The 27,889-nt window shown below is 44.0% G+C and overlaps 1 protein-coding gene across 5 annotated transcripts in view; it reads left to right on the top strand.

The window, feature by feature from the left end:
• PHACTR4 (phosphatase and actin regulator 4) overlaps positions 1–27,889 on the top strand; it is a 130,458-nt gene that overhangs the window by 66,505 nt on the left and 36,064 nt on the right. For 2 of the 5 annotated variants that reach the window (XM_084815732.1, XM_084815731.1), the window contains exon 1: positions 10,778–11,276. The exons of the other annotated variants lie outside the window; for them this stretch is intronic. In XM_084815732.1, the coding sequence (XP_084671858.1) occupies positions 10,874–11,276 (403 nt within the window). In that variant the 5' untranslated portion in view covers positions 10,778–10,873. Of the gene's footprint in view, positions 1–10,777; positions 11,277–27,889 lie in introns of those variants that run through there. 5 annotated transcript variants of the gene reach the window in all.

Below are 27,889 nucleotides of genomic sequence, written 5' to 3'. Positions count from 1 at the left end.
GGATGTAGCTGTGGGTAGGGGTGTTGCTAGCCTTGGGCCTCTGGGGCCCCTGGCCCTGAATCTATTCCACAGAGCCTTGAGTGTCCATTGGTGTCAACAGAAGGATTTTTTCAGCTTAATTGCCATGCAGGGGGAAATTTTCAAGGGGAATTACAGCTGGGGAGGGAAGGGTTCCCTCTCCCCTTCCCACATGCTTGCAACACTCTCTGTCCCAAAAAAACTTCCCATGCATGGTAATAAAACTTAGGAAAAAATAGTTTTCCATTGATTTGGGATGGTCTGGGTCAGAGTGCAATTAATTGAAAAATTGTTTTATTAGACATGGATTGGCTGGCTTTGCCTCCTCTGAAATTTGCATCAATGCTAGTAATTATTTCTAAATTTGTATATATATAGATGTAAATTAGCATATGCAGGTTTTATGCAGATTTGTGTCCTAAGGGCCTGGGCCCTGAATCTTATAAGTGCTCACCTGGCTGTGGGAATGGGGAATGTGTAGGAATTTGTTTGATCTTCAAGTTGCAGGGCCAGGAATTGACCGGGATAGTGAATATGAAGAAGAGCCCCTACTCCTGGATCATAAGCCGTACTGATGGATGGAGATGTACAAAGCCTGATTATTTCTGTATGGGTCTGGTACCCAACCATCCCTAAGGACAGCTGGAATGGCCTCCTGCAAGCACCTGTGGTCCCACATTATGGATACTTCCAGCAGGACCTTTCCAGCTATCCTTGAGAATGGATTCCTATGGGAAACAGTTGTGCTTTCTGCATTGCTATTAATCAGTCTGCTTAGGGATCAGGGGCCTTTGTTAGGTATTCAGTTAGGGGAGGGCAATTGCAGAGCTTCTCTGTTGTGCCCCTATACTTTGAAACAAACTGTCCAGGGAACTCTGCTGGAACACAACCCCGAAGACCTTACACAAACGATATAAGCCCCCCCCTTTATTAATTTAGAAAAGCATTCAGAAACCTTTTGTAATTTTCCGTAGGCTGAAATTATTTCCATTTATATGCCAATACTCTTTATAGTGAAAATGTTATTTGGATTGTATTTCAAATGGTGTTTGTTCATTTTATGAATGTCTTGAGATATTGAATTGATGATTAACTGCCTTGGGCATCTTGAGTGAAATGTCAAGGCATAAATCCAATTTAATAATATTGTAAAGGATTCCATAGAGTTGTGGAGAACACTTGTACATGCTTCTAAATTAATGAAGCTATAAATGTCCGAAGTATACGGTGCTGTTCTGTTTTTAAGTCAGTCTTCTCTTACCTGGTCTTCATTCTGTTAAAAAGGATCATTGCAGTTTGCCTATCCTCAGAAAGCATGAGGTCCCTTTCTCTCTGTCTTATTTTATGTAAAGCATTTTTATCCTGCTCTGCAGCCAAAGAAGTCTCCCAGAGTGGCTTACGTGAATCAATGAAAACATGGCAGTCCCTGCCTGCAGGCTTACAAAAGACACTGCAGAAAAGGACAAGGGATGTGGAGGAAAGAGGAAAGCCTCTATTGCTACTGCTGTTATTCTTGAATACTTAGATGCTCCAACTTTCCCTGTGTACCAGGGCAGCCCATGTTTCCTAGCATTTCTTCTCCCTGGTAAACCAGTGTCCTTATTTTTGCCTCTTGGGAAGACATTGGGATGCCCTTGGAAAAGTATTGTCAGTGATCATATATGTGCACTTGAGTTCTTCAGGAGTCAGCCCTCTCTCCAGTTACATCTGAGTGGGAAGCAGATGCATTTTGACTCTAGCATGCATGCATGTAAAGGCACACACATGGGTGCAAAATGACATTGCACATTGCCTTACGCTGAGTCATGTCTATCTAGCTCAGAATTATCTACTCCCAAGTGGAGAAAATGTGGCTCTCCCAATGTTGGTGGGCTGCAGCTTCCATCAGCCCTAGCCTGTGTAGCCATTGGTGAGGGATGATGGGAGTTGTCATCCAATAACATCTGGAGGGCCACAGGTTCCCCAACTCTGGCCTACTCTGCCTGGCAGCAGCTCTCCACTGTCTTTCCCGTCATTTGTTAACTGATCCTTTTAGTTGGAGATACCAAAGATTGGAATTGGGACCTTCTGCATACAAAGTTTGTGCTTTACCACTGAGCTGGGTCCATTTCTTTCTACCCAATCCCATTCCTTTCTATCCACATAAAGGTTTAACATACAGTTGGGAAACCAGAGCCTTCAGCAATGTGTAGTGCAGGTGGGGGCCTTAGGCAGTAGGAACAGGGGTCTTACAATAACGCAGCCATATTTTCATCTGTGAAAAGTTGGAGGCTATGGGGCTTCTTTGCTCTATACCATCTTCCCCAGCCTAATGCCCTCCAGATGTTTTGGACTTCAACTTCCATCAGCACCAGCCAATGGTCTGGAGAACTGGGAGTTGTAGTCCAAAACATCTGGAGGTCACCAGGTGGAAGATGGCTGTGTTGCACATACTGTAAGCGCTAATTGTTATACATTGTGTCAACTTGCCTTGCCTTGCCTTATAATGCGTGGCTTGGCTTCTTTGAGAAATCTCTTGCTATTTGCTCTACAGGTATACCTTGATTGCTCTTACATTCTGGTTGTACATACTGTGACCTGGCGTATGAGGGCGATGCTTGCCACTTGTCCTTCATGCTTGTCACTTCCTGAATTAGTGTAGTGGCTGGTCTTTGGCTATTGAATCCCTATGACTGAATCCCAGCTCTGTGGGTAGGATCCAACTGTATTTCAGTGCTAGCAATGTTGCGCTAGTGTACACCAACATGTACGCAATTTAAGTAGCATTTTCTAGCGCAATAGGAAAAAGTGGTGATTTGCCACTGAAATTTGGCAGCATTGCCCTAGCAAATGCTAGTTACGTTGTACAAGTGTTGGTTTACGCTAGTGCAATGTCACTAGTGCTGGGGCACAGTTGGATCCTGACCTATGCTTGCATCCTTATGAATGTGTATATCTGTGAGACTTGGTGTCCCTTGGCATGGCAGTAATGAACACTTGGTGCAAACTGCCTTTACTTAGAGGCAGGAACAAGGATCCGCAAAGGACTGTAGTCGAAGTTGTTCTGCCCACACGGTGGTGTATGTACATCACTCAGCACTGGTGGGATTTTCTAGTGTGAGTACTCTTGTATTGCATAAAGCCTGCCCAGAGAGAGTGATGCCATTTCACCACGGTTGGATGCATTTTAAAAGGACTGTAACATGAGGCAGTTCCACTCAGTCGCAGAATAAATCTCTATCCATATGGCTGGTTCATCTGGAAATGTCATGCTCCGCTCTGGACAGGGGGGTATGGCCATAGTGCGGGTCTCTGCTGTGGGTCTTGTCTAGTCTCTCCACCACCCCTTGATCTTGCTTTCTGATAGCTTATGTCCTTTCTCCCTCCCTGATTCCCACAGAAGGGAAGACATTTAAGGCCTTCCAAGTGGCTCTACTTCCAGTGGGGAGAAAGTACAGCAAAGTGGGGATTTGGCAATCTGATTTATTTATTTAGTTTACTGTGCTTTGTTTTCCTGTCTTTCCTTCTTCTGTAGCTAGAATGGGTACCAATCATTTGCTTCATAAACTATGTTTTGGAGAAACACAATATGTTTCCATCTTGAACCTAGGAAGGCTCAGGTAAGGTAAATCCATTAAGGAAAAGATGAGAAAAATAGTCGTGTTTAAAAACAATCCTAGAAGATGTGGATCAACTACTGAGAACACCTGTGGCCTTGATGTCTGAACATGGTACATAAGAGAGTGATCTTGATGGTTCCAGTAAGATATTGGTAAGTGTCTTGGGGCCCAAGTTGTTCTGGGTTTCTGAGCATCTGGAAATGTTCCCAGAAGGCTAATATAGCAAGAGTGAGCCCCAGTGGCTCTCCGGATATTGTTGGACTACATCTCCCATCAGCTCCATCCATACTGGCCAATGGTCATGGGAGTTCTAGTACAACAAATCTGGAAGGCCACAGGTTACCCACTTCTGCTACAGAAGCTAGGGCAGACCCTGGAGTGCCCACATCATGCACTTGCTTCTGGTGGCCCAGTTCTGTGAGGACCATCTCTGCTCTTTCTTGAGTGTTGCCTCTGGAACACTGTTCAAGAGTGCCGTGCATAGAGTACAGCAACCAATTACTGAGTTTTTTTGTCTCAATATGCTCAAAGGACGTTTAATTCTACATTGAAGTATTTTTACCTAGATGTCTTTAAAGGTGCAGCCCATCCTTTCCCTCAGGCATCAGACAGGTAGCAACATTTTTCTTATCTCATCCTTATAACACCTTGACGGAGATTTTGTTATTCCTACCTTGCCTGTTGCAATATGGTACAGAGAACATGACAGGCCGCCCTATAAATCACGGGTGTACAACCTGAGGCTTCTGCCCCCCCCCCACTGAATTCCTCCCTCGCTGATCAACATCACTGCTTTCACACTGGTAATGCTGGCATGGAAGGATCAATGCTAGTCAAGGACTCAGGGTGGGGGAGGTCGCTAAAGCTGTACGTAAACAGCAGTGCCTGTCAGGGTCGCTCAGGAGGGGAGTGAAAGTGTCCACCCCCCTGTGATCTGGAAGCAGCTGTGATGTAGCTGCTTCTGCACTGCTCATGAAAGCTGCGATGAAAGACTGCAATATTTGACAGAGCACCTCTCCCGATATGAACCTATTCGTACACTACGATATTCGTCTGAGGCCTTCCTCCAAGTACCTCCTTTGAGGGAAGCTTGGAGGATGACAGCTAGGGAGAGGGCCTTCTTGGTGGTGGCCCCCTGATGATGGAACACTCTCTCCCCAGTGAGGCCCACTTGGTGCTAACATTGTTATCTTTCTGGTGCCAGATGAAGACTCGCCTCTACTCACAGGCATTTGACAGCATATGATAAGACTTCTAACGGGTCTTGGGATTTTTATTGTTGATAGTGCAAAATTGTTTTCTATCTTTGTATGCCAATGGTTTTATATTATGTTATTCCATTGTATTTTAGGAGTTCAACCTTTGTAAATCGCTCAGAGAGCTTTGTCTATTGGGCAATATAGAAAGGTAATGAATGAATGATGCCGGTTGGGGTCACTGAGGGTGGAGGAGGCTTTAGCTTCCTCCTCCCTCAGCAACCCCCTAAAAAGCCTCCCACTCCCCAACTTCAGCAATTCTGTTTGTGTGTGCATGCATGCGTGGGGATAGGTGCAGCCCCCCCAGGCCCCCTGCCGACACCCAGTTCTGCTCTCAGGGCCAACAAGGTTGGGCACCCTGTTACAATCCTATGGCATAGTTTTGAACCCAAAATTCTGTTCAAAATTCTGTGATCTCCTTGCAGCACAACTGGCCTTATTAATGTTTGCTAAGGGGATTCGAAGGTTGACTTTCACTGCAGGGAAAGATGCTCTTGCTCTTTTGACTTGTATTTACCTCCAACCTTGCCGCTCCTATTGAAATAAATGTGCCCATCCTTCACATCTGAAGTTGAGCCCCATTATTTTAAAGCGCACGTTGTTTTAGGTGGTAATGGAAATTCTATCCTACAACTCTGTACTTGTGGGAGAGCACTCAATCTTTCTTTGATTCCCAACGTGTGGGACTGCCCTTCTTAGTGAGATCTAGACATCTGGCCAGGGTAATTTTCTCTTTGGCCCCTCCAAACATACATCACATTGAACCAGGAGGAGAACTGGCACATCTGCAACTGGCTTCTACCAGGGCTGCTTCACATACCAGCAAAACGCAGAGTCCTACGTTTATATTGTGAATGTTCATTGGGGTCGAGTGCGCGGCTTGAGGGTGTTCCTGAGCTTGGCACTCTCAGTGGAGGTGCAGGTGGTATGGGAAGTCAGGAGTGCTCTCTAGCACCTTTGGCTGGTTCGTTGGCTGCAGCCCTAGTTGGAGAAAGTAGGCATAGCCTTGGAAGCACGTGCTCTGGTTGCATCCAGGATCGATTACTGTTATGTGCTCTACTTAGGGCCACATTTAAAGACTGTTTGGCAACTGTGTTTGGTACAGAATGGGGGAGCAAAGATGCTTGTGGGAGCCAAGCATGGAGGACACATTGCACCCACTCTGTACCAGTTGCTCTAGTTGCCTGTTTGTTTGGGGGCCCAGCTTAAAGTGCTGGTTTAAGCCTTTAAAGCCCCAAGCCAGCCTACCCAAACCTTGCACCCTGCAGATGTTTTAGACTTCAACTCCCATCAGTCCCAACCAGCATAGCTAATCATAGAATAGTAGGGTTGGAAGGGGCCTACAAGACCATCAAGTCCAACCCCCTTGCTCAGTGCAGGAAGCCTACAGCACCCTTTATTCCCAGGCAGTCTCCCATCCAAGTACTAACCAGGCCTGACCCTGCTTAGCATTCGAGATCAGACGAGAAATGGTCAGGAATGCTGGGCAATGTAGTCCAAAATATTAGGAGGGCACCAGGCTGGGGAACAGTGCCTTAAACAGTTTGGGAACTGACGATATGAAGGACTGCCTGAACCTGTATGAGTCTGCCCGTGTATTAAGATCAATGTCCAAAACTCTACTCTCTGTTCCATCATTTGAAATGTGCTATATTCATGAGGAGCACTAGGAGCAGGGCTTTTTCGGTGGTGGCTCCACATTTATGGAATTGACTCCCCCTAGAAATGTATGTGGCTGCATCAGCATTAGGTTTTTTTTTTTTTTAAGTCTTAAATCATTTTTTTTCATTCTGTGTCTTACTAACTTCCATTATTTGGATTAATTTATACTGTTCATTTAAAGGGGGTGTATGTGTTTTTAAAAAGGATGATTTTATGCTGTGTTTTATGTCAGAACTGTGCACTCCCATACAAGGGCTATTATGCACTGAAAGGCAGTTTAGAAGTATTGTAACAAATAAATGTCTGAAAATATGTAGTAAATGTGCTCCAGAGAACCACAACTGGCACAGACTCCTGGGCTGGGATGTGTGTGTTTACCAAGTGTTTCCAGACACATGTATGTTCAGGCATTACCAAAAAATTGGTCAAATACCCACTGTAGAAATGCAGGGACCTGTCGTTTCTGTAATGTGCAACTCAGGAAGCTGTGTGCCATAGTATAGGAACCAACTCGAGTTCTGTCCTGGTTTGCCTGCACTGGTTGTCAGTTTGTTTCCCGACCAAATTTAAACTACAGGTTTTAACCTATAAAGCCCTACATGGCTCAGGACCCTAATATATGAAAGACTGTCTCTTCCTGTATGAACCTACCTGGTCCCTGAGTTCGACTTCAGTGGCCCTTTTCTGTGTGCCCTCTCCAAGAGAAGCTCAGGGGATTGCAGTTCAGGAACAGCCCTTTTCTGTGGTATCCCCATGTTTGGGGAACACTCTCACCAAGGATGCTCTCCTGGTGCCAAAACAGTGCCAGGCCAAGATGTACGTATTTTACCATGCATTTGGACGTTAGTTATGGCTCAATTGTTGAGGGCTCTTTTTGTGGTGTTCATTCTAGGCTGGGGGCAGGGATGAGGGGAGATTTTGTGGATTGTCGATGAACACTTTTTGTATTGTGTTGTTTTTAGATTATGTTTTTATGGTGTTTATTGTTGTGTGTTCTTGTAGTGCCAAGGCCTATATTTTGGAGTTTTTTTCTGTTATATTATGGATTTCTGTATTTGTGTGTGTAAGTTGTTTCGAGACTGCTTTTTGCAGTGGGAAGCAACGTATATATTTAGGGTGCAATCCTATGGGATGCGCCCTGGGTATTCGTAAGACTTTGAACTGGGAGGCTTACGAGTATCCAATGCAGAGCAGGAGGCACCTCGCGCTCTGCATTCAAGCTAAACGGTTGTTTTTGCCCATCTAGCGGAGGCCTTGGGGAGGGGGAGGGAAGGAGGCTGGGACAGCCATAGGATTCATTGTATGGCTGCCACCCCAGCCTCCTCCACCGCCCCAGCCCCCTCCCCCTCCCGGCCCCTGGGAATACCCCCTTTCCCCATCTCCGAGCTCTGTTTCTGAGTGCAGAGAGGTAGCTGGTGCAGTTCTCTCCACGCCAGCTATGAGGGAGAAGGGGCGGAGGCAGGGAGCATGATTTCCTGGCTTGGAGCTAGGAAGCTGAACAATCCTATGTCCCCCAGACACTGTTTAGGGACATAGGATTGCTCCCTTAATCATAACGTTGATGATGATGATGATTCTGCTAGGCACATGGAAGCACATCCCATTAGTTTCAGCAGAGCTTATTTTTTGCCCTCCAGATGTTTTGGACTACAAGGCCCATCAGTCCTAGCCAGTATGACCAACAGTAAGGGATTATGGAAGTTGTCGCCCAAAACATCTGGAGGGCACCAGGTTGCCTACCTCTCACCAATAGGTTTAACCTGTACTTTAGCAGCGAAACCTTTGTAGCGCTTTACGCTAAATAGCGCCCGGTGTTATTTGAGAATGGGCTATTAGACAGTCTTCATCAATTTACTGATCAATCATTGATCTTTTTTATCATCCCTTTTGGCTGAAGAAATATGTTCTCCCTGACTCTTCCTTAAGCCAGAGAGCTGTCTTATCTGCTGACTCACAGAACCTGAAGCGCTGCAACCTTTGGACTTTGAGTCCTTCTGGGGGATTGTGCATTAAAAGGCTTTCCCAATGTTTCAGAACAAACAATTTGGGCTCTAAGTGGAACTTCTTGATGAAGCGGAGTGCTTTGGTTGTTCATGATAGGCATTTCCAAGCCTTGTGGAAGTGTGGTGTAGCTGAAGCTGTCTTGGAATCTAGAATAGTTGAGAGTGTTTATGAGGTTGAAAATCTATTGTAGGAGGAAAAGAAAGCTCAGCAACTGGGGTATGTTCTAAGTTAGAGGAGTAGAATTCTCCCCCCCCCCCCCGATATATCCTTTCCACACTTTAATTTACTTAATCTTATGGTTGCCTCGGAGCAATCCACGAAAACACGAAGCCCATCTCCTTAGGGAGGACCACTTGAATTGAAAGTGTGTTCAGTGAGAGATGCTCACACGTTGTTTCAAAATGGCGGGAATTAAGTTATTGACACATCATGGGCAAAGCAGTGGGTCAGGTATCAGGGGAACTCCTGTCTCCCATGTATTACCCTAAGTCACGCAAGGCCTTGATAGATGTGTGCTATTTTGATATAATGCATCACATAGTGAATTCAAGAGTGAAACGATTCCCTTGATTAGCCCAGTTAATTGTGTTCAGGTTTTGCAAGTTTATGGGACCAACGGGATTGTTATGTACAGCAAACTATGCAAATTAGGTATATTATTTAATTTCACGTTTCCTTTATATATGGTACATGTTATCCACCTCTAGGCTTGTATGTAAGAACTAAATGAATGAATAAATAACATCCTCTAAATAAACCTTTAATTATCACTCTTGATAATCTAACCAAGGTAGAAAAACTGGAGTTTTGGCATTATTTTTTAGATTTTGAAACTTTTTTTCATAAGAAGAATTTATGGAACCACCCAGAGAGCTTTGGCTATTGGACGGTATAGAAATGTAATATAAATAAATAAATAAATAAATAAATAAATTATAAGTGACGTTTGTTTTAGATCTATTGCTGTAACATGCTGCAGTTCACCTGTTTTTCTGGTTGTGTGTGTGTGTGGGTGGCAGCGAATTATGGCCTGGTTCACACATAATGACAACCCAAGAATATGGGTTGAGTATGGGTTATCATTGAATTGTAGGTTGTCGTTGAATTGTGGGTTGTTGTTATGTGCATATCCTGAACTATGGTTTAACCATGGGTTGTTTACCACGAACAACCCAGGAGAAGAACCCATGGTTTGTTTTTGGGTTGTGAACTCTGGGTTGTTCATTTAACCATAGTTAAACCACAGTTCCCACATAACGACAACCCATGATTCATGACAGCCCATACTCACCCATACTCTGAGTTGTTGTTACATGTGGACCAGGTCTTCAGAAACCTGAATTTGGTGAATATTTTTATTAGGACCAGCCAAAATGCCAGCAGGCTTTTTGAACTATCTAGCCTGATGAATAGTTCTGGAGAACTCAAAAGCTTGTATATTTTCGGCTTTGGCTATTGGGTGGCATAGAAATGAAATAATGAAATAAAAATAAATAAATAAATAAATAAATAAAATATTTTGTGGAATTTTGGTCAGCCCTAATACAAGTAGTGCCCAACTGTAGATTATGGACCAGATTTTTCTCATGGACCAGCACGGCCATCTTTGCTTTTCTGTGTGCTTTATTTGGTGGTAAACAGGTTTGAAGGTAGAGATGGGTACAACCTATTTTAATTTTTAGTGGCATCCCCCCGCCCCCAGAAAAAGTGGTAACAAGAAGCTAAAACACTGTGCATTTAACATTTAGTTGATATTGCTAAATTACAGCTTTCTCCTTGATGTGACAGTGTAAATGGGGAAAGGCGGTGATGATGATGTAGGGCACAGAAGGTGGAGAGGCTTGAATAGATCCTGCTTAGGTATGTAGGGTATGTAGAGTATATAGTCTATTTAATTTCATCTCCCAGCCAGAAGAGAGATGATGTGAAAAACCACATACAATCATTCTCTGTGCTGATTAATCGAGAATAATGAACCACCTCTTGGTTCTGTACTTGCAACCAGTAACAGAGGATGAGAACGTGCATTCTGTGCCAATGCATGCACTGCCACCCCTCCGTCTTTTTACCACTCTTTCAGCCCTCATGATTCGGAGTACAAGGGGGTGGTTAAGAGTGTCAAGGGATAGCTAATCCATTTCAGGTGGTCTCCTGTCTTTTTCCCAAGAAAAAGCCAAGGAGCTCAGATTTCTTCTCAAAGAGCAAAAGGACAGCAATTAGTAGCAGCTTTTTTATAAGCTGTCTGGTGTTTGAAGTCTTCCAAGCCCTCTCCTGCTTGTTCCACCCTCTCCTAGCCTTTTAAACGCCTGCTTTTAAAGAGCGAGGGGGTGTCTGATGATTTGGCTTCTATGGCTCAAGGGCTCCTCCCCCTTCCTGAGATCCAGCCCTAAACAGAGTACGCACTGTGGAATGACAGGCATTTCTCCTTGGAGGGAGCTGGCATGGGAGCGTATTTATGAGAATCACGCCAAGCGTCCAGGCCGGGGGTACAGGAAATACAGGAGGGGCAACACATTGGCCGACACCCCTGGCTGTTTCCTGAGTTCTGGCTGTTCTTATCTGGAGTCCCGGGGAGCAGAGAAACTTTTTAGGGAGTTGACTTGTCATCTTTCGAAGGCTCATGCCTGCTTTCAGAAAAGGCTCTCCTTTTCTCGCTCTCCTTTTCCTGAGCCTACCTTGAAGGATCTCATAATGGGGCAGACGCGCTACTCCAGACCGGTAAATCCAGCTCCCATAGGTGAGTAATGGAGGGGTCTAGTTGAGACTAAAGGCAGGGCGAGAACTGCAGGTGAGGTTGAAGTGTGCATAAAAAGAGAAGGCGAGGATTGTGTAACTTGCTGTGCTGAGCTCGGAGGGGCTGCCAGTTCTCACAAGTGCTGAGAATGGATTGCTTTTGTAATTATTTTAAACAGAAGAAAAAGAGGAGGAAAAGATCCTTGGGTTGGAATACACTTGACTGTGTAACTTGTTGCACATGGGGTAATTTTGGTACCACATACGTAGTCCTTTTTGATCTTACTCATTGCTGCCAAAACAGTCAGATGATGGGGAAAGCTGGCTTAAAAGAGTTCAGTAGAAAGAACAGAGTAACATGTTGTGTGTTTGGCTGGAATGAAACATTTCACTCTTAAGGAACAGGTGCTTGACTGGCTATACCTCCTCAGTGTTTCGCAGGAGACTTTAATATTTATTGGTATGCTCTCTATTTCTGTTTTTTTTTTTAAAGAACAGCATCTGCAATCTTATGTTTTGGAAGTAAAGTACATGGGTTTATTTGGGAGCAAGGGAAGGAGAATGGGTTCAAATGTGAAGCAGAACCACCCGGAAGGTTTATGGGGCCTGGGGCAGATAGGATGTAGGGGGCAGCAGCGGCAGGGCGCCCAACAAGGATCCATATATGTGTGGGGCTCTGGTGAGCAGTGTGCCAAGACCAGGGCAGTACGTGCAAGAGCTGAGGCAGGAGATCCCCTTGATTTCTGGGGATCTGGGGCAAGTGGTCTGGGTGAATTAATTAATTAATTAATTACATTTCTATCCTGCCTTTTCCTCCAAGAAGCCCAAGGTGGTGTACATGTTCTTGTTATCCTCACTCTGTGATGTGCATTAGGCTGAGAGTCAATGCCTGGCCCAAAGTCACCCAGTGCGCTTCATGGCTAAGTGAGGACTTGAACTCAGGTCTCCCTAGTCCAACTACCCTATTGCTGGTCAATCTTCAACTATAAGGGGCCCCGTCAGGAAGCTGATAGTTAAAGTTTTCTGTGTACCTGCCATTAACTTTTCCATAGTAGTTCCGACACCGGTTATTAGATTTTCCTTAACTTGATGCTGCAGACCTAATTTCACAGATAGTGTATGACTTTAATTAAGGTGGTGATTGATATAGTGTATGCGATTGTTTGTAGGTTTAAAATAAATATTTTACAGATTGCCTTGTGAGTCTTATGGCTTCTTTTAAATGTCCTGCATGTACCGTCCCATTTTTAAGAAGCTTGTCCTCTTTTGGTTTTTTGGAGGGAGGAGGTGTACTGTGTAATTCCTAACATGGTGGGTTTACTAGTAATTTTTCTGTTTGTAAACATAGTGGGTAGTAAAATAAAGAGCAATCATGCAGCACCTTAAGGCTAACAGATTTATTATTGGCATCTGAAATGGCCTCTAGTCCATGAAAGCTTAAGCTGCAATTGATCTCTTAGTCTTCAAAGCGCCGCAAAACTCTTTCTCTTGTTTTGCTGGTGTTTGCTTTTGCTGTAACATGGCTATGGAACCCCAGTGGCTATATTTCTTATATCACATTGTGCTTTCATGAGCGATAGAACATGTTTTTGTCTCTAATACGTTCAGATGTGCAATATGTGTGTGCAGCATTTGTTGATATGGTTGATATAATATATAATATCGAAAACAGCCATTCTTAATCCAAATGTTTAATATCTTGGAAATTTAGCTCTTTCCCTTGATCTCAGCTGATGCTGATTGCCATTTCTTGCCACTGAGGCAATGTAACAGCCTGTTCTCCTTTGGAGGGGGTGTGTGTATCAGGCTCCCTGCCTACCCAAGCCCAGGGGAGACTGGAGGAGGGAGATTTGGATTCCTCAGCAAAACTCACTCCTACAAAAGACATGGGGTAGCCTGAGGTCCCAAAGAACTCTTTCGAGCACATCCTGTGCCTTGCTATGGTTCCTGACTCTCCTCCCTTGTCCCACGGCAATTTAGAACACTGGTAGGGATGAGCCAGATGGGATGCTCAGAGTCATTGCTGGAGTGCCTGGCCACCAGAAGATCCTTTTGCCCAGGGTTTACTCAGGGGGAAGGGTCTACTAGTGAGCAAGAGTCTACTTGCACGGAGGAAAACCCAGCTGTAGCCAATAAAGAAGCAGACCCAGTTGGAACTGGTGAATCAAGGATAGCAAGTTTATAAGCTCTCAGTCTTCTCCTAGGCCTTTGCTGCATCCACAGCTCTCCTTGAGCTCCTTGCTCCAGCTGTCTTGCTCAGGACAGGGGGATGATGACCCTCAATCTCATGGATTCTCAATTATATTCTCAATCCATGAGAATATAAACATTTGAACAAACATAATGTCAACCAGTCTGGTGCCATTGTGGAGGGGTGGGGAAATTCATAAATCAAATTTATCATCCCAATTTTTTTTTTTTTTAAGAATCTTCAGTTTTTACACAAGGGGCTCATCCAGCAAGTGCTCCCTTTACTTGTTCCTGTGTTTCCTATGAAAAGAAGGGCCACCCAAATCAATTATCTGAGCTTGAACTTCATACCATAGTTGGCAACTGTGGACTGAACTAGTGATTTCTCCCCTCCTACCAAGCTGCTCAGAAAGCAACATGGGGAGAGGAGGTAGAAAGTTGATGACTTCAGCCTTCAGTTCAGTGTTGCAGAAATATATTAATAGAGGCTTCACCTTGTATCTATAAAGTGTGGGAAGGCAGGATAGTTTGATCTCATTCTTTCATAGGTTCCAGAGGTCTTGTATTTTTAAAGAGGAAAGAATGCCCTCAACATCACAGCTCCGAAACCTATGGGCAGCTCTGGTTCTTGTTTGCTTGCCATACAATTGCTTGACGGCCACATAGACTGTATCAAGAAGTGTGCAAATCTCATTCAAATGATTAAGCCAGGGCTAACTACCCAAATTACATATGTCTGCCTGGCTTACAGGATTTTTCCCAAATATTTGGGATGTGTGATCACATCTTAAGACTGGTTCCTGGTCTGACTTAAAGATGATCATGTTTGTGAAATGGTGTGAGTAGGGTTTGAAAGATGCAGGATGGGTGTAGAATAGACAAAGATGTCCGACACATTCTTAAAGTATAATTTCATTGTCCAGAAATGGGGAGGTATTCAGGTGGTACATGTAGGTGGCAGTAAGCATCTAAAATGGAAGCTGTATTCCTTGTGAGTCATCCATGCCTGAATTAAGTAGATGTCTCAAAACAGGCTGCTGCTCTTAATCATACGGGAGTTTCAGTTTATGAATGAGAAATAGCCTATTGTCCTTCCTCAGAGAAGGTATGCCACCTTGACGGTATGTGTAAGGTGAGTGTGGGCTTCCTTGATGAAAGAGTGGAAAGAGAAGATTGGGGGAGAGGCAAACACCATCGGTAGCTTTTCAACAGCGCACAAAACTGGCATGGTTGTCACTGTATCTATCACCTGGCACAGGCAGACCTACTGTGCTGCATTTTAATTCAAGCAGCGTTTAAACAGTTTAACTACCAAGTGGGGTGCAAAGGCTATTGGCTCTGTATTGGCAAAACACAGCTAAGTGCAGAACTGGTGCTAGTCTGTTCTTGTATCCTTCTACCTCTCTCCCTCTGCTCCTCCCCACCTCCAAAAATCCCATTGTGTGACTGGATCATTTTAGCAGAGGAACTGATGAACTGTTTGCAGCGAAAGAGTTGTTGATGGCTTCAGGTGAGAGCTAATGCATCTCTAATGCTTTAAGGTGAAGTGTTGACAAGTACTCCTTGTTCCTATTCCAGAGTCTACTGGATTACTGTGCTACGTAACAGGTTTTCACTGATGGCATAATGGGTTGTTCTTGGCGTAGTGACATCAGTCACCTACCTGCTGTGCTGGTGTGATGTCCAAAGTTGTGTCACATGCTACTGGTGCAATGCAGTATACTCTAAATTTATACCTAATTTTACCGTCTTAGTATTGAACCTTAAAAGAAATCCACACACTATAGAGCAAGTGTGCTTCATATTTTATCAGAGTATATAGCTCTGCATTTGTAACAATCATTTTTAATCACTTGGAAATACATAACCCGTTACACACAGTGGAGCTTTGTGGCTCCTTAAAGACTACTTGATTTATTGTGGCATAAGCTTTCATGGGCTAGAGCCTTCTTCATCCGATGTGAAAAGTGTTATCTGCACTTGTAGATGCATGTGTGCGTGCGTGCACAAACGTGTAAGTATGTATCTATCTGCTAGCTGATGTTCTTGTATCCAAAGTAGTCAAATAGTCTTTAAGGAGCCATAGGACTCCCTTCTGTGTTTGCAGTAACACACATTTTTACCCCTCTGGAATACATAAGTGGAATTCATAACAAGAGAATTTAGTTAGAGCAGGGATGGGGAACGTGTGGTCCTCCATTTGCTGTTGGACTGAACTTCCCATTAGTCCTAGCCAGCATAGCCAATGGTGAGAGAGGATTGGAACTGCAGTCCAACAACATCTGGAGGGCCGCACATTTCCTGAGTTAGAGAGAGAGAAAGAGAAAACACATTTTGCCAAGAGCCTGGAGCATGTAAAATAGTAATATGACACTTATAAAATCTTTGTTGAAAAGTGGTGGTGCAGGATGCAGAATCCATGCTCATGAAGTCTTTGGTGATAAGTGGTGCAGGGTTACATGTCTGCCAACAGCACTAGGTCCTTGTCATGCAGCTATGGAGAATAAAACCTTGGGATCCTTATGAAGGGGAGAGAGAGAGAAGCTATTTTCCTTGACTGAATCTGGTGCATTGGCTCATTCAGCTTACTGCATTTAACACCCATTGGAATATTTCCACTGTTTGCTGGTGACTGTGATCACTTCACGCTAGTGTTGTCCCATTACTTCAGAGTGATTACATCACCGTATATTTCTACTGAAATGCCTCTTTAGAACCATTAATCAATGGGACGTATTCCATGTCCTCCTTGCCTAGCAATTGAAGGAAAGTGAATACAGTAATTTGAAGAAGTAGTAAATGTCATTAGAAGAGTATTCCTTGCTGTGAAAATGGTAGGTGTTCCAGGGATATACCTTTCTCAAAATGAACCAACTGGTATTAAATATAGCACTTGGGAGGAGAGCTGCCCTTGGCTTTTTCCTAAAGAGGAGGAGAATCTGGGAATACTTGTAATTTTTAACTGTGTTGCTGTTGCCTTAGCGTCCAGACAAACATTTGTGAATGAAGTTCTAAGAAATTCCAGCTTTTTATTTATTAAAATATGAAGGAATGTGTTACAATACTTAGAGCATGCACTCTTACTTTATTTTATTACATTTATATCTTGCCTTTCTTCCATCATGGAGTTAAAAGGTCCTGCACACAGCGCAGCCTTCCCCAACCTGGTGCCCTCCAGATGTGTTGGACTGCAACTCCCATGGCCAGGCTGGCTGAAAATGATGGGATTTGCAGGGCACCAGGTTGAGGAATATTTCTTATTTATTTATTACATTTATGTCCCACCTTTCTTCCATTGTGGAACATTTGGTACCCAGGTGGTCTCCCCTCCAAGCACTGACCAGACCTGCTTAGCTTCAGCAAGTTGGCTGCCACTTGTGCCTTCCCAGATCCAGACTTACTTAGCCTCAGCAAGATTGATGCATCATGTGCTTTCAGACAATATAGCCTACATATTTACGTATTTACAAATATTTATAAACCCAAATGCCCTAGTCCAAACAACTGTGGAATAGACCTCAGAAGCATGGGGCACCACCAGAAAGGCCTTATTGCATGACCTCAAGGATTGAATGCATCTATAATAGATTTCAAGGTGCTGTACACAAATTATAAGAACATAGAGATATAAAAACCAGTACATAGAATATACCATATTTACATATCCATAGGCATAAAAGAGATGGTAGGCTGAACTACACCAGGAAGGCTTGCATAAACAGGTGTGTCTTCAGCATGCGCCTAAAAGTGAGAATTGTTGGCACATGTCTAATCTCGAGGACGTTTATTTCACATAATGGGCGCCATCACTCAAAATGCCCTAGTCCAGACAACTGTGGAATGGATCTCAGAAGCATGGGGAACCACCAGAAGGGCCTTACCACATGACCTCAAGTATTGAATGCATCTATAACAGTTAAAATAAGTCCTTAAAAATCAGTAGTATTTGAACCAAATAAATAATGCTGGAACTTTATATTCCATAATACATACCTAAGAATCCTTAATCTCTATCATCTTCCTTAACTGATGGGGCCTATACAAGTTATGATAGACATCCCTTGCAGTAAGTGTGTGTATATGTATTCTTTATAATGGCAAATGTGTTGCCATTGCTGCCTCTATTAATGAACCCAGGTGTTGAGTGCCAACAGGACTGAAGCCAAAACAGGGCCACTGAGAAACAAGAGGGTGGTATCAGCATGCTCAGAGGAACCCCAAGGCTTGAGGAAGTACAAAATATCTTTTAGAAAATAAAACTCAAGGGAGTAACCCCACCCCTGCATGGATGGATGGATGGATAGATGGAAGGATGGGTAGATAGATATGGGGGAGCGGGAGAGAACAGAATGCCCTGTTTGAATTCTTTACAGCTTCTAGTATCCTGGAGGAAGGCATGACTGGCTGGAACCTTGCACAGGAGCCTTCATGTTAGGAGGCGAGGATACACTGCTACATTTTGCTGCAGATCCTCCTTCCTTATTTTACAGATGCAGAACTAAAATAGTGCAGTATCAAAATCCTTTTGCTGAATCCTTGGCTAAGTACGATTTTGAAGCTACGTCTCCCCAGTTCCAACAGTTATCCAGTGGGCCACACTGTCTCCCGAATTGCTCCTTTTTTTCAGGTTATCTTTGCAAATGAGGCTGAGATTCCAGTGTTTTAAATGCCAGTGCACACATCTCCTTGACTGTAGCATCAGTCTGCATGTGTGAGAGCCGTCACAAGATAATCACTTCAGGTAGAACTTCCATATCAACCATGGTTGGCTATCCATGGTAGTTGGCTCATCTGATTGAGTCTTCAAGCGGAAACTTGCATGTGTGAATCCGCCCATAGATAATTCAGCTGCTCATTGTCCTGGTAATTGAGTTCCCCAAATCTGTGCCTTTAAGAATACACGTAGGCATGTATTTTATTCACTTCATGAAATTGTTTTTGATAACTTGGTAGACATCCACTGTGCAGTGGATTTATAAGGCTACGTTGGTACGGTTTGATCAGGTAACCTTAAGGGCAAATGTAATTCAAAGCTTCACACTGCTTGCGAATTGCAGTCACATCATGAGAGTAAAACAGCACCTGGCTTGTTTGCTGGGTTGGAGGCAGTGGGCTTGGACTTCGTGTGGAAAGCTTAGTGCCTTGCAAGAAGTCAGTTCCCACCAATGAATCTCCCCCCCCCCCACCTCTATTAACAGAAAAAAAAACCCCTACAGTCAGTCAGTGGTGCAGCTAGGACTGGACCATAGGGCCAAAGTCCAGGACACTGCAATGCAGGCCCCCCCCCCCCATACCCACCCAGAAAGTGGCAGGTGATGAGGGCAGCAGAAGCACATTCCATTTTATTCCTGACGTCATGATGGTGCTGTGATTTAAGTCAGTCTAAAATGCAAAACTGCACATGCTCAGAGTACACATACACACACAAATATAAAAATATATAAAAATCAGGGTAAGCAAACAGTTTTGCTGTTTTTGCTCTAACATATCAGGAGTGCAGAAGCAGTTGTAAAACATGGGATGATGGTTGAGGTGGGGAGAGAAATGTTAGTTATGAGCTTCACAAGAAGTAATACACATGCCTGTCTAAAGGGGGCCCCATAGAACCATTACACCCAGGATCTAAAATTGCCTAGCTGGGCGCAGGACCGCTGCAAGGCAGTTTTATGTATTAATACCGTCTAGGTGTGTGTGTGTGTGTGTGTGTGTGTGTAAAAGAGAGAGAGAGAGAGAGTGAAAGTGAGAGAGAAGGCTGGTGGGGGAATTGCAGAGGGAACATAGTGCTTGGAACATTTGGCAGCATGTGATCAATTTTAATTGACCGTGGATTTGTTTTATGGTTTAGCTGATTGCTCAAAGTTGTTTTTAGATATATGTTGTCTCTGTGTATACTGTCCATGTTTTTTTTATGTTTTTAAATTTTGCATATTGTATTTTCAATGTTTTTAACCTTTGTAAACCGCCCACAGAGCTTTGGCTATAGGGTGGGATGGATGGATGGATGGATGGATAGATAGATAGATAGATAGATATAATAGTGCTTCATCAGCCACTGCCCTTAGCCTCTTCACAGAGCCAGAAAGGTGAACTCTGGGGGGAAAGAGCGACTGCCAGGTCCTAGCCTCAAAGGATCTGGTAGCAGCTGAGCCTGCGTCTCAGTGTATGCCTTTGCAGCCACACCATGTGTTGGAACACACACCAACCAACCCCCCCCCAAGCGATAAACTTCAGAATAAATATAAATATGCTATATGCTCTCCTGTGCCTCACTGCCTTATCTCTCTCTCTTCTCCCCCCCACCCCCCGAATCATTCTTGTGTCGTTTTAAATGCATGATCTGGATTCTGAGGCCTTAGCCACCACCTTTTACAGAACTCCGTGCAATACAAAAGTTTGCATGCTCCAACACAAAGGAGATGTTGGTCCATTATAAGAACTGATCATATCTGTTCCATATTCCTATTCTCCGAGACCAAATTGATAGCCAAACGTACACATTTGTTTCTTCTACTTGTCTTTAAATCCCTGTCTCTTTTATTAGGTTTCCAACAACTTTACAGCTTTGTGGCACAAAAGTCAACCCTACAATTTTGGTAAATGCAATAATCTCAGTTTGGGTATACAGTTTTCTTAATCTTAAACAGCGGGGGAAGCACTGGAGTATTTGTGGAAAGTGGCCTAAAGTGATTGATTTAGCTTCTGTGGCTGACACTAGAGATCTATTGCCAGTTTTATGGCTGTCATGTTCTGTGGACGTGTGTGCTAAGACTGTATGTTGTATACTGTGTTCTTATATCTTGGAACACATATTTGATTATGAGCCACCTTGATTGGCTTTTGCATTTGTGGCTTCATTTTTATATTTAAAGTAAGGCAGCATTAAATGCATACAAAAAGAACTGACTTACACTCAGTGGCTGGGTTCACACAACATGCTAACCCACACTCAGGGGCTGAGGGTGAGTTGTTGAACCATGGGTTATTGTTGAACCATGAGTTGTTGTTGAACCATGGATTATTGTGTTGTCTGAATCCAGCACGTTTTCCACAGGGTGGCTTGTTAAGCATGCGGGATGGCTTGTTAACTGCCCTGAACAACCCAACAACAAACCATGGGTTCTCAAGGTGGCTTGTTCGAGAAAAATAAGCCATATTGCATGGTTAACAAGCCACCCTGTGGAAAACATGCTGGATTCAGACAACACAATAACCCACGGTTCAACAACAACCCATGGTTCAGAAACAACCCACACTCAACCACTGAGTGTGGGTTATCGTGTTGTGTGAACCCAGCCAGTGAGGCCACGGGGCCATCCTGAGACCCTTTAGCTGGGGATGCCAGGGGGATTGAACCTGGGGCTGCCTGCATGCAAAGCATTTGCTCTACCACTGAGCTGTGGCCCCTCCCTTTTTCTCTTGGAGTGAATGTGATTTTCTGACTCTCTGTTTTTTTTTGGTCTTCCTGAAAGCCCTGATTTGTGTATTCCTGTGCAGACCTTTTCCCAGCTTCGTGACTCAAAACAGGAAATTGGCATGCTCTCTCTCCAGAACCCTTTCTTATGCAATAAAGCTTGCTGTGCCACTGTAGTGAGAGGGGCTCTTTGTTGAAGACCCTCCATTTTTAAAAAGAACCCAGAATCTAGGCCTGAAGTGTCACCCCACAGCTGTTCACCTTGGGTTAAAATGTGCTTCATTGGAACCCTGCCCAAAATATAGATTTGTTCCAGTGGGATTCAAAGGGAGCACCTCTCCCCCACAACCCCCCGTGTGAGCCATCTCTGAGTAACACAGTTACCTGAAATGGCTCCCTCTTAAAGCATACTGGTAGCCTCTGATCCACCACTAATTAAGCATGCAGAACAAACAGAATGCATTGTTGCTTCATAGTATGGATCTTTCGGTGACTCTTCTTTCCCTGTCAGTTGCATCCCAGTGAGACAGGGAATGTTTCCTTTTAGAATCAGTTTCCCCTATAATGATTGCAATGATGGCTGTATGCAGTGAGAACATTTATACAGCTGGCTTCAGGTTTTTGAGGGTCCTTGGGCAAAACGCCCTCAATGGGCCCCCTCCCTCAGTGAGTCTGCCTTCTCACTGCCGCTATCACCCGCTTCTGTTGCTCCTCCTCATCTTTCTCATCATTGCTACCACTTGCTTGCTTGACAGGCAGTCAGACAGGGAGCAAGTTGGCAGTGAGCAAGTTGGGCATCTATTGCTCCTCCTTCTCACCACTTCTGTTGTCTGGGCCAAAGCGAGAGGCAGGTGAACAAGCAGGTTGCAATGGTGAAGTGGAGCAGTGCATCCATAGAATCATAGACTAGTAGGGTTGGAAGGGGCCTACAAGACCATCGAGTCCAACCCCCTGCTCAGTGCAGGAATCCAAGTCAGAGCATCCTGGACAGATGGCTGTCCAGCCTCGTCTTGAATGCCTCCGGTGTGGGGGAGCCCACCACCTCCCTAGGCCATTGGTTCCATTGTCATATTGCTCTAACAGTCAGGAAGTTTCTCCTGATGTTCATCCGGAATCTGGCTTCCTGTAACTTGAGCCCATGATTCCGTGTCCTACACTCTGGGATGATCAAGAAGAAATGGCCACCTTGAGTCCCAGTATTGGGAAAAAGGTGAGATATAAATAAATATAATAATATAATAATAATAAGAGATCCTGGCCTTCCTCTCTGGGACAACCTTTCAAGTACTTGAAGAGCGCTATCCTATCTCCCCTCAGTCTTCTCTTCTCAAGGCTAAACATGCCCAGTTCTTTCAGTCTCTCCTCATAGGGCTTTGTTTCCAGTCCCCTGATCATCTTTGTTGCCCTCCTCTGAACCCTCTCCAGCTTGTCTTGGGAGGGAGGTCTTGCCAGTCAGCCTGTGCTTGGGGTATGTGCCCTCGGCCGGTGCCCAACCATGCCTATCCTTGATACTGGCCCTATGTTTACATGACTATTTTACTCAAGTAGATTGTATGTTTACTGCTTTTATTGCTGGACTGGTTTTTATCATGCCTTTTGTTGTTGTATGTTACCTTGGGAGGGCTCCTGCTCTGAAAGGTGACCAATAAATATTTTAAATAGAATCATAGAATCATAGAATCATAGAATCATAGAATAGTAGGGTTGGAAGGGGCCTACAAGGCCATCGAGTCCAACCCCCTGCTCAGTGCAGGAATCCAAGTCAGAGCATCCCTGACAAATGGCTGTCCAGCCTCGTCTTGAAGGCCTCCAGTGTGGGAGAGCCCACCACCTCCCCAGGTAATTGGTTCCATTGCCGTATTGCTCTGACACTCAGGAAGTTTTTCCTGATGTTCAGTCGGAATCTGGCTTCCTGTAACTTGAGCCCATTATTCCGTGTCCTGCACTCTGGGATGATCAAGAAGAGATCCTGGCCTTCTTCTCTGTGACAACCTTTCAAGTACTTGAAGAGTGCTATCATATCTCCCCTCAGTCTTCTCTTCTCAAGGCTAAACATGCCCAGTTCTTTCAGTCTCTCTTCATAGGGCTTTGTTTCCAGTCCCCTGATCATCTTTGTTGCCCTCCTTTGAACCCTCTCCAGCTTGTCTGCATCCTTCTTAAAGTGTGGTGCCCAGAACTGGACACAGTACTCCAGATGAGGCCTAACCAGTGCTGAGTAGAGGGGAACTAGTACTTCCCGGGATTTGGAAGCGATGCTTCTATGAATGCAGCCCAAAATAGCATTTGCCTTTTTTGCAGCCACATCACATTGTTGGCTCATATTCAGCTTGTGATCGACGACAATTCCAAGATCCTTCTCACTCGTAGTGTGGTTGAGCCACGTATCCCCCATCTTGTAACTGTGCATTTGGTTTCTTTTTCCTAGGTGCAGAACTTGGCATTTGTCCCTATTAAATGCCATTCTGTTGTTTTCTGCCCAGCACTCCAGTCTATCCAGATCACTTTGAATTTTGTTTCTGTCTTCCAAAGTATTAGCTATCCCTCCCAATTTTGTGTCATCTGCAAATTTGATCAGCATTCCCTGCACCTCCTCCTCCAAGTCATTAATAAAAATGTTGAAGAGCACTGGGCCCAGGACTGAGCCCTGCGGTACCCCACTCGTTACCTCTCCCCAGCTTGAGAAGGTCCCATTGATAAGCACTCTTTGAGTTCGATTCTGTAGCCAACTGTGGATCCACCGGATCGTTGTTTCATCTAGCCCACTTCGAGCTAGTTTGCTCATCAGGATATCATGGGGCACTTTGTCGAAAGCTTTGCTGAAGTCGAGGTATATGATGTCTACAGCATTCCCACGGTCTACAAGGGAGGTGACTTGATCAAAAAATGAGATCAGATTTGTCTGGCAGGACTTGTTTTTGACAAATCCATGTTGGCTTCGAGTAATCACGGCATTGTTGTCAAGGTGCTTCCAGATGGATTGCTTTATGATCTGCTCCAGAATTTTCCCAGGGATTGATGTCAGACTGACTGGTCTGTAGTTCCCAGGTTCCTCCTTTTTACCCTTTTTGAAGATAGGGACAACGTTAGCCCTCCTCCAGTCATCTGGCACTTCCCCGGTCCTCCATGATTTCTCAAAGAGAATAGACAGCGGTTCTGAGAGTTCTTCTGCCAGTTCCTTTATGACTCTAGGATGCAGTTCATCTGGCCCTGGAGATTTGAACTCATTCAAAGTAATGAGGTGTTCCTTGACCATATGCCTGTCGATCTCAAGCTGCAATCCTGCCCCTTCAGCCTGTACTTCGCCTTTGCCAGGGGGGTCATAGACCCTCTTTTGGGAGAAGACTGAGCCAAAGTAGGAATTGAGCACCTCTGCCTTTTCTTTGTCCTCTGTTATCATTTTGCCATCCTTATTTAATAGCTGAACAACCATTTCTTTCCTCTGCCTTTTACTATGCACGTAGCTGAAGAAAGCCTTTTTGTTGTTTTTAGCATCCCTCGCTAACCTCACCTCGTTCTCCGCTTTAGCCTTCCTGACGCCATCCCTGCAATTCTGTGCTACCTGCCTGTACTCTTCCTTTGTTACTTGGCCTTCTTTCCACTTCCTATATGTGTCCTTTTTTGTTTTCAGGTCATCCCTAAGCTTTTTGTGAAGCCACATTGGCTTCTTCTGTTGTCTTCCACCTTTTCTTCTTGTTGGAATTGTTTGTGATTGTGCATTGAGAATTTCCTTTTTTAAAAGTTCCCACCCATCTTGGACTCCTTTTCTCACTAGCATTGCTTGCCATGGGACCTTACTGATCATTGTTCTGAGTTTATTAAAATCAGCTTTCCTAAAATCCAGGGTACGCGTTTGAGTACACTCGGCTTTTGCTTCCCTTAGAACCAAGAACTCAAGTACAACATGGTCGCTTTCCCCCAGAGTTCCTGTAACTGCTACTTTATCCACTAAGTCATCTCTGTTGGTTAGGATCAAGTCAAGGATAGCCGATCCTCTAGTTCCTTCCTCTACTTTCTGTAGGAGGAAGTTATCCGCCACACAAGTCAGGAATTTCCTGGAGGGGCCATGTTTTGCAGAATTTGTCTCCCAACAAATATCGGGGAAATTGAAGTCCCCCATTACTACTACATCATGCTTCCTTAAAACATTGGCTATTTGCTTTTCAAAAGTTTCATCCTTGTCTTCTCCTTGATTTGGTGGCCAGTAGTAGACTCCGACCACCAGGTTCCTTTTATTCTTTGCTCCATTTATTTCAACCCAGATGCTCTCGATGGGGCTACCAAGCTCCTCCTCCTGTATTTCTGTGCAGAGATATGTATTTTTCACATACAGTGCAACCCCGCCTCCCTTTCTGTTCCTCCTGTTCTTTTTGAACAAGTTATATCCTTCAACTGCTGTATTGTTCTTTTTGAACAAGTTATATCCTTCAACTGCTGTATAAATGAATAAATACATAATCTTGTGGGCAGAGAAATATGAGCAGGCAAGTAGATTTCCAAGGGCCAAAACCGACATGATGTGGGAGATCCATGATCTGATCTTCTGATTTTCTTTTAACCTAAAAGCAGCTGTATGGTGTGTGTGTGTGTGTGTGTGTGTGTTGGATCAGGGCAGTGGTCTTTTCCCCAAGCTGTTTTCCTGAAGTTGAGTTGTGTTTGTTCATATGTTATTTTCCCACAATGAATTGTGTCCAAAGCGGCCCACGATAAACATCAACTTACCTAAATACAACTTCATATTTGAAAAACAACGATTTGTTCCGAAACACAACAGCAATTTCAAATAAGGCAAAATCTAAGATTCAATAAACACAGCATAAATTTAAGATGGCAATGAAATAACCTAAACAAAATATGTAAGTGCAAAGCAACACCAGCATTAGCAAGATAAAACAAACAAACAAACAAAGGGCTTACCCAACCCTCAGTGCTCACACTAGTCTTGCTGCACTCCAAGGCACCACAGCGACCTGGCTTGAGTAGATATCACAACCATAGAGGCTTGGCCTTCTCACCAGCCTAGACGGTTCACAGCTGGTCACTCATCCAAAGGAGGCTGGCAGCAGCAAGAGGAAAGGCCTGGGGAGTGGCAATGGTGTGAAGTCCTCTTTCCCAACTTTCCAGGTGTTCCAGTTGTTAGACCTACTGAAGGACATCATGCCTGGCTGTTTTGTTTTCTTCTGTAATAGTGTAATAGCGTTGATGATAATGTTGATGGCCTTCTACCAGCGGACAAAATTTTGTTTTGTTTTGTTTGAACAAGGTATTTGGACTGTTGGGCTGATGTGTTTTCTGTCTTTGCTGTTTTCTGTTAATCTGTCATTTTAATTTAATTACGTTTTTAACCGGCTGCCATTTTTTAATCTGCTCCTATCTGATTTTTAGGTGGGTAATTAACCCACAATTTACTGCAGCATATGCTGGGTGCACATTTTGAATATGCAGCCTCGGATCAGTTTGATCGAAGGATGCTCTGTGACATCTGAACCCAGGCACTATGGTTTAACCATGGGTTAAACAACCCACACTTAACCTACAATTAGTTCTTCTCTTTCTGTTTGTGGAAATAAATGTGCCTTATATGGAGCACTTAATGAAGCTTGTGTTTGGATCCAGGTTGTTGGTGTCAGCATTGCTGAGAACTTTTATAGGTCAGAGGGCAGACGGTTTGGAGATGATAAATTTTGGAAGTACTTCTATTTCCTCATTCCCTTCCTTGCCATTACAGCATATTCCAGAGAAGGCTTATGCAAGGGCATCTGATGAATTTTTGTTCTCTCTGTAAAATGTGTTTGGAAAGTCTTGCTTTCCTTGCTCAATCTCCCCTTTCCAGTGTGTGTCTCACAGCCTCCGCACTATCTTATCTCCTGTTGCTTCTTTCTCACCTAGGGTGGCCACTTGCAAATTGCCATAAAAGAGGACAAAAGAGGGCACCTATTTGCATAAAATGTATACATGCTAATTTCTAGGTATAGATGCAAATGTAGAAATCATTATTATAATTTAAGTAGAAATATGATGCTTCTCACCATAGCGGGGAAGACTGTGACATGTGTCCCTTGCTCAATCTGCTGTTCAGGTACAGTTGTTGAACAACTTCACGGCCCAGCTCTTTCTTTCTTTCTTTCTTTCTTTCTTTCTTTCTTTCTTTCTTTCTTTCTTCCATCCATCCATCCATCCATCCATCCATCCATCGACCATCTGGCTGGTCACCCAGCCATTCTGGGCGATGTACAACAGTAAAAACAGTTCATACAATAAAATTCAACATTAAAAACATCACATTTCTAAAATTACCCTAGCCCACCCCAAATGCCTGCCTGAACAACCACGTTTTTAATGCGTGGTGGAAGCTCATTAAGGAGGGGGCATATCTTTATATCAGACTTGGACTTGGACAGCCCTTCAAACAGAGGATGCCTTCAAAATAGAAGACTGTCCTCCCTCTGTAAAAGAGCCACCTGACTATCTTATTCTCATCAAGGAGGAGTGATCTTGGATCCTCGCATCTTTTCTTTTCTTTTTTTTCAGTCTGGAAAAAATCTGGAAGGCACTTCCACAGTATTTGCCGCTGTGGAACGCAGAGAAGTTGGGCATCCTAAAGGACATAGAACTGAGGGGGGCGGTGGGAATAAAAGGAAGAAATGAATCACTTTAGCAGTCTTCAGTGTGCAGAGTGGTTTGCCATTTTCACCAGTCTTACAAGAGTGCCTTAATGTCAGGCTGAGAAAGGGTGACTTGGTTCAAGTGGGATTTTGAACTCTGATTCACAACGGTCAAACCCAGTATCATATCCACTGCACTGAACAAACCAGTCACTTGAACCAAGATAGCAGATTTGGTATGTATAGCTAGCTGACTTGGTTAAGGGTGCCCAACGCCTACTAGTTCTCTGAATAATTTAACAATACAATATGAGGAAATAAACAGTTCTGTCTTCCTAGGGCTTCACACTCGTTGGCTCTCTTCTGGTATCTATTCCGGACTCTTAATCCAGGGGACAGTCTGTCAAGGAAATT

Source organism: Heloderma suspectum, chromosome 10 (genome assembly GCF_057233095.1).
Source record: "Heloderma suspectum isolate Gila_16-S chromosome 10, 16-S_ref, whole genome shotgun sequence".
NCBI lineage: Eukaryota > Metazoa > Chordata > Lepidosauria > Squamata > Helodermatidae > Heloderma > Heloderma suspectum.
This window is presented reverse-complemented; position numbering and strand designations above follow the sequence as displayed.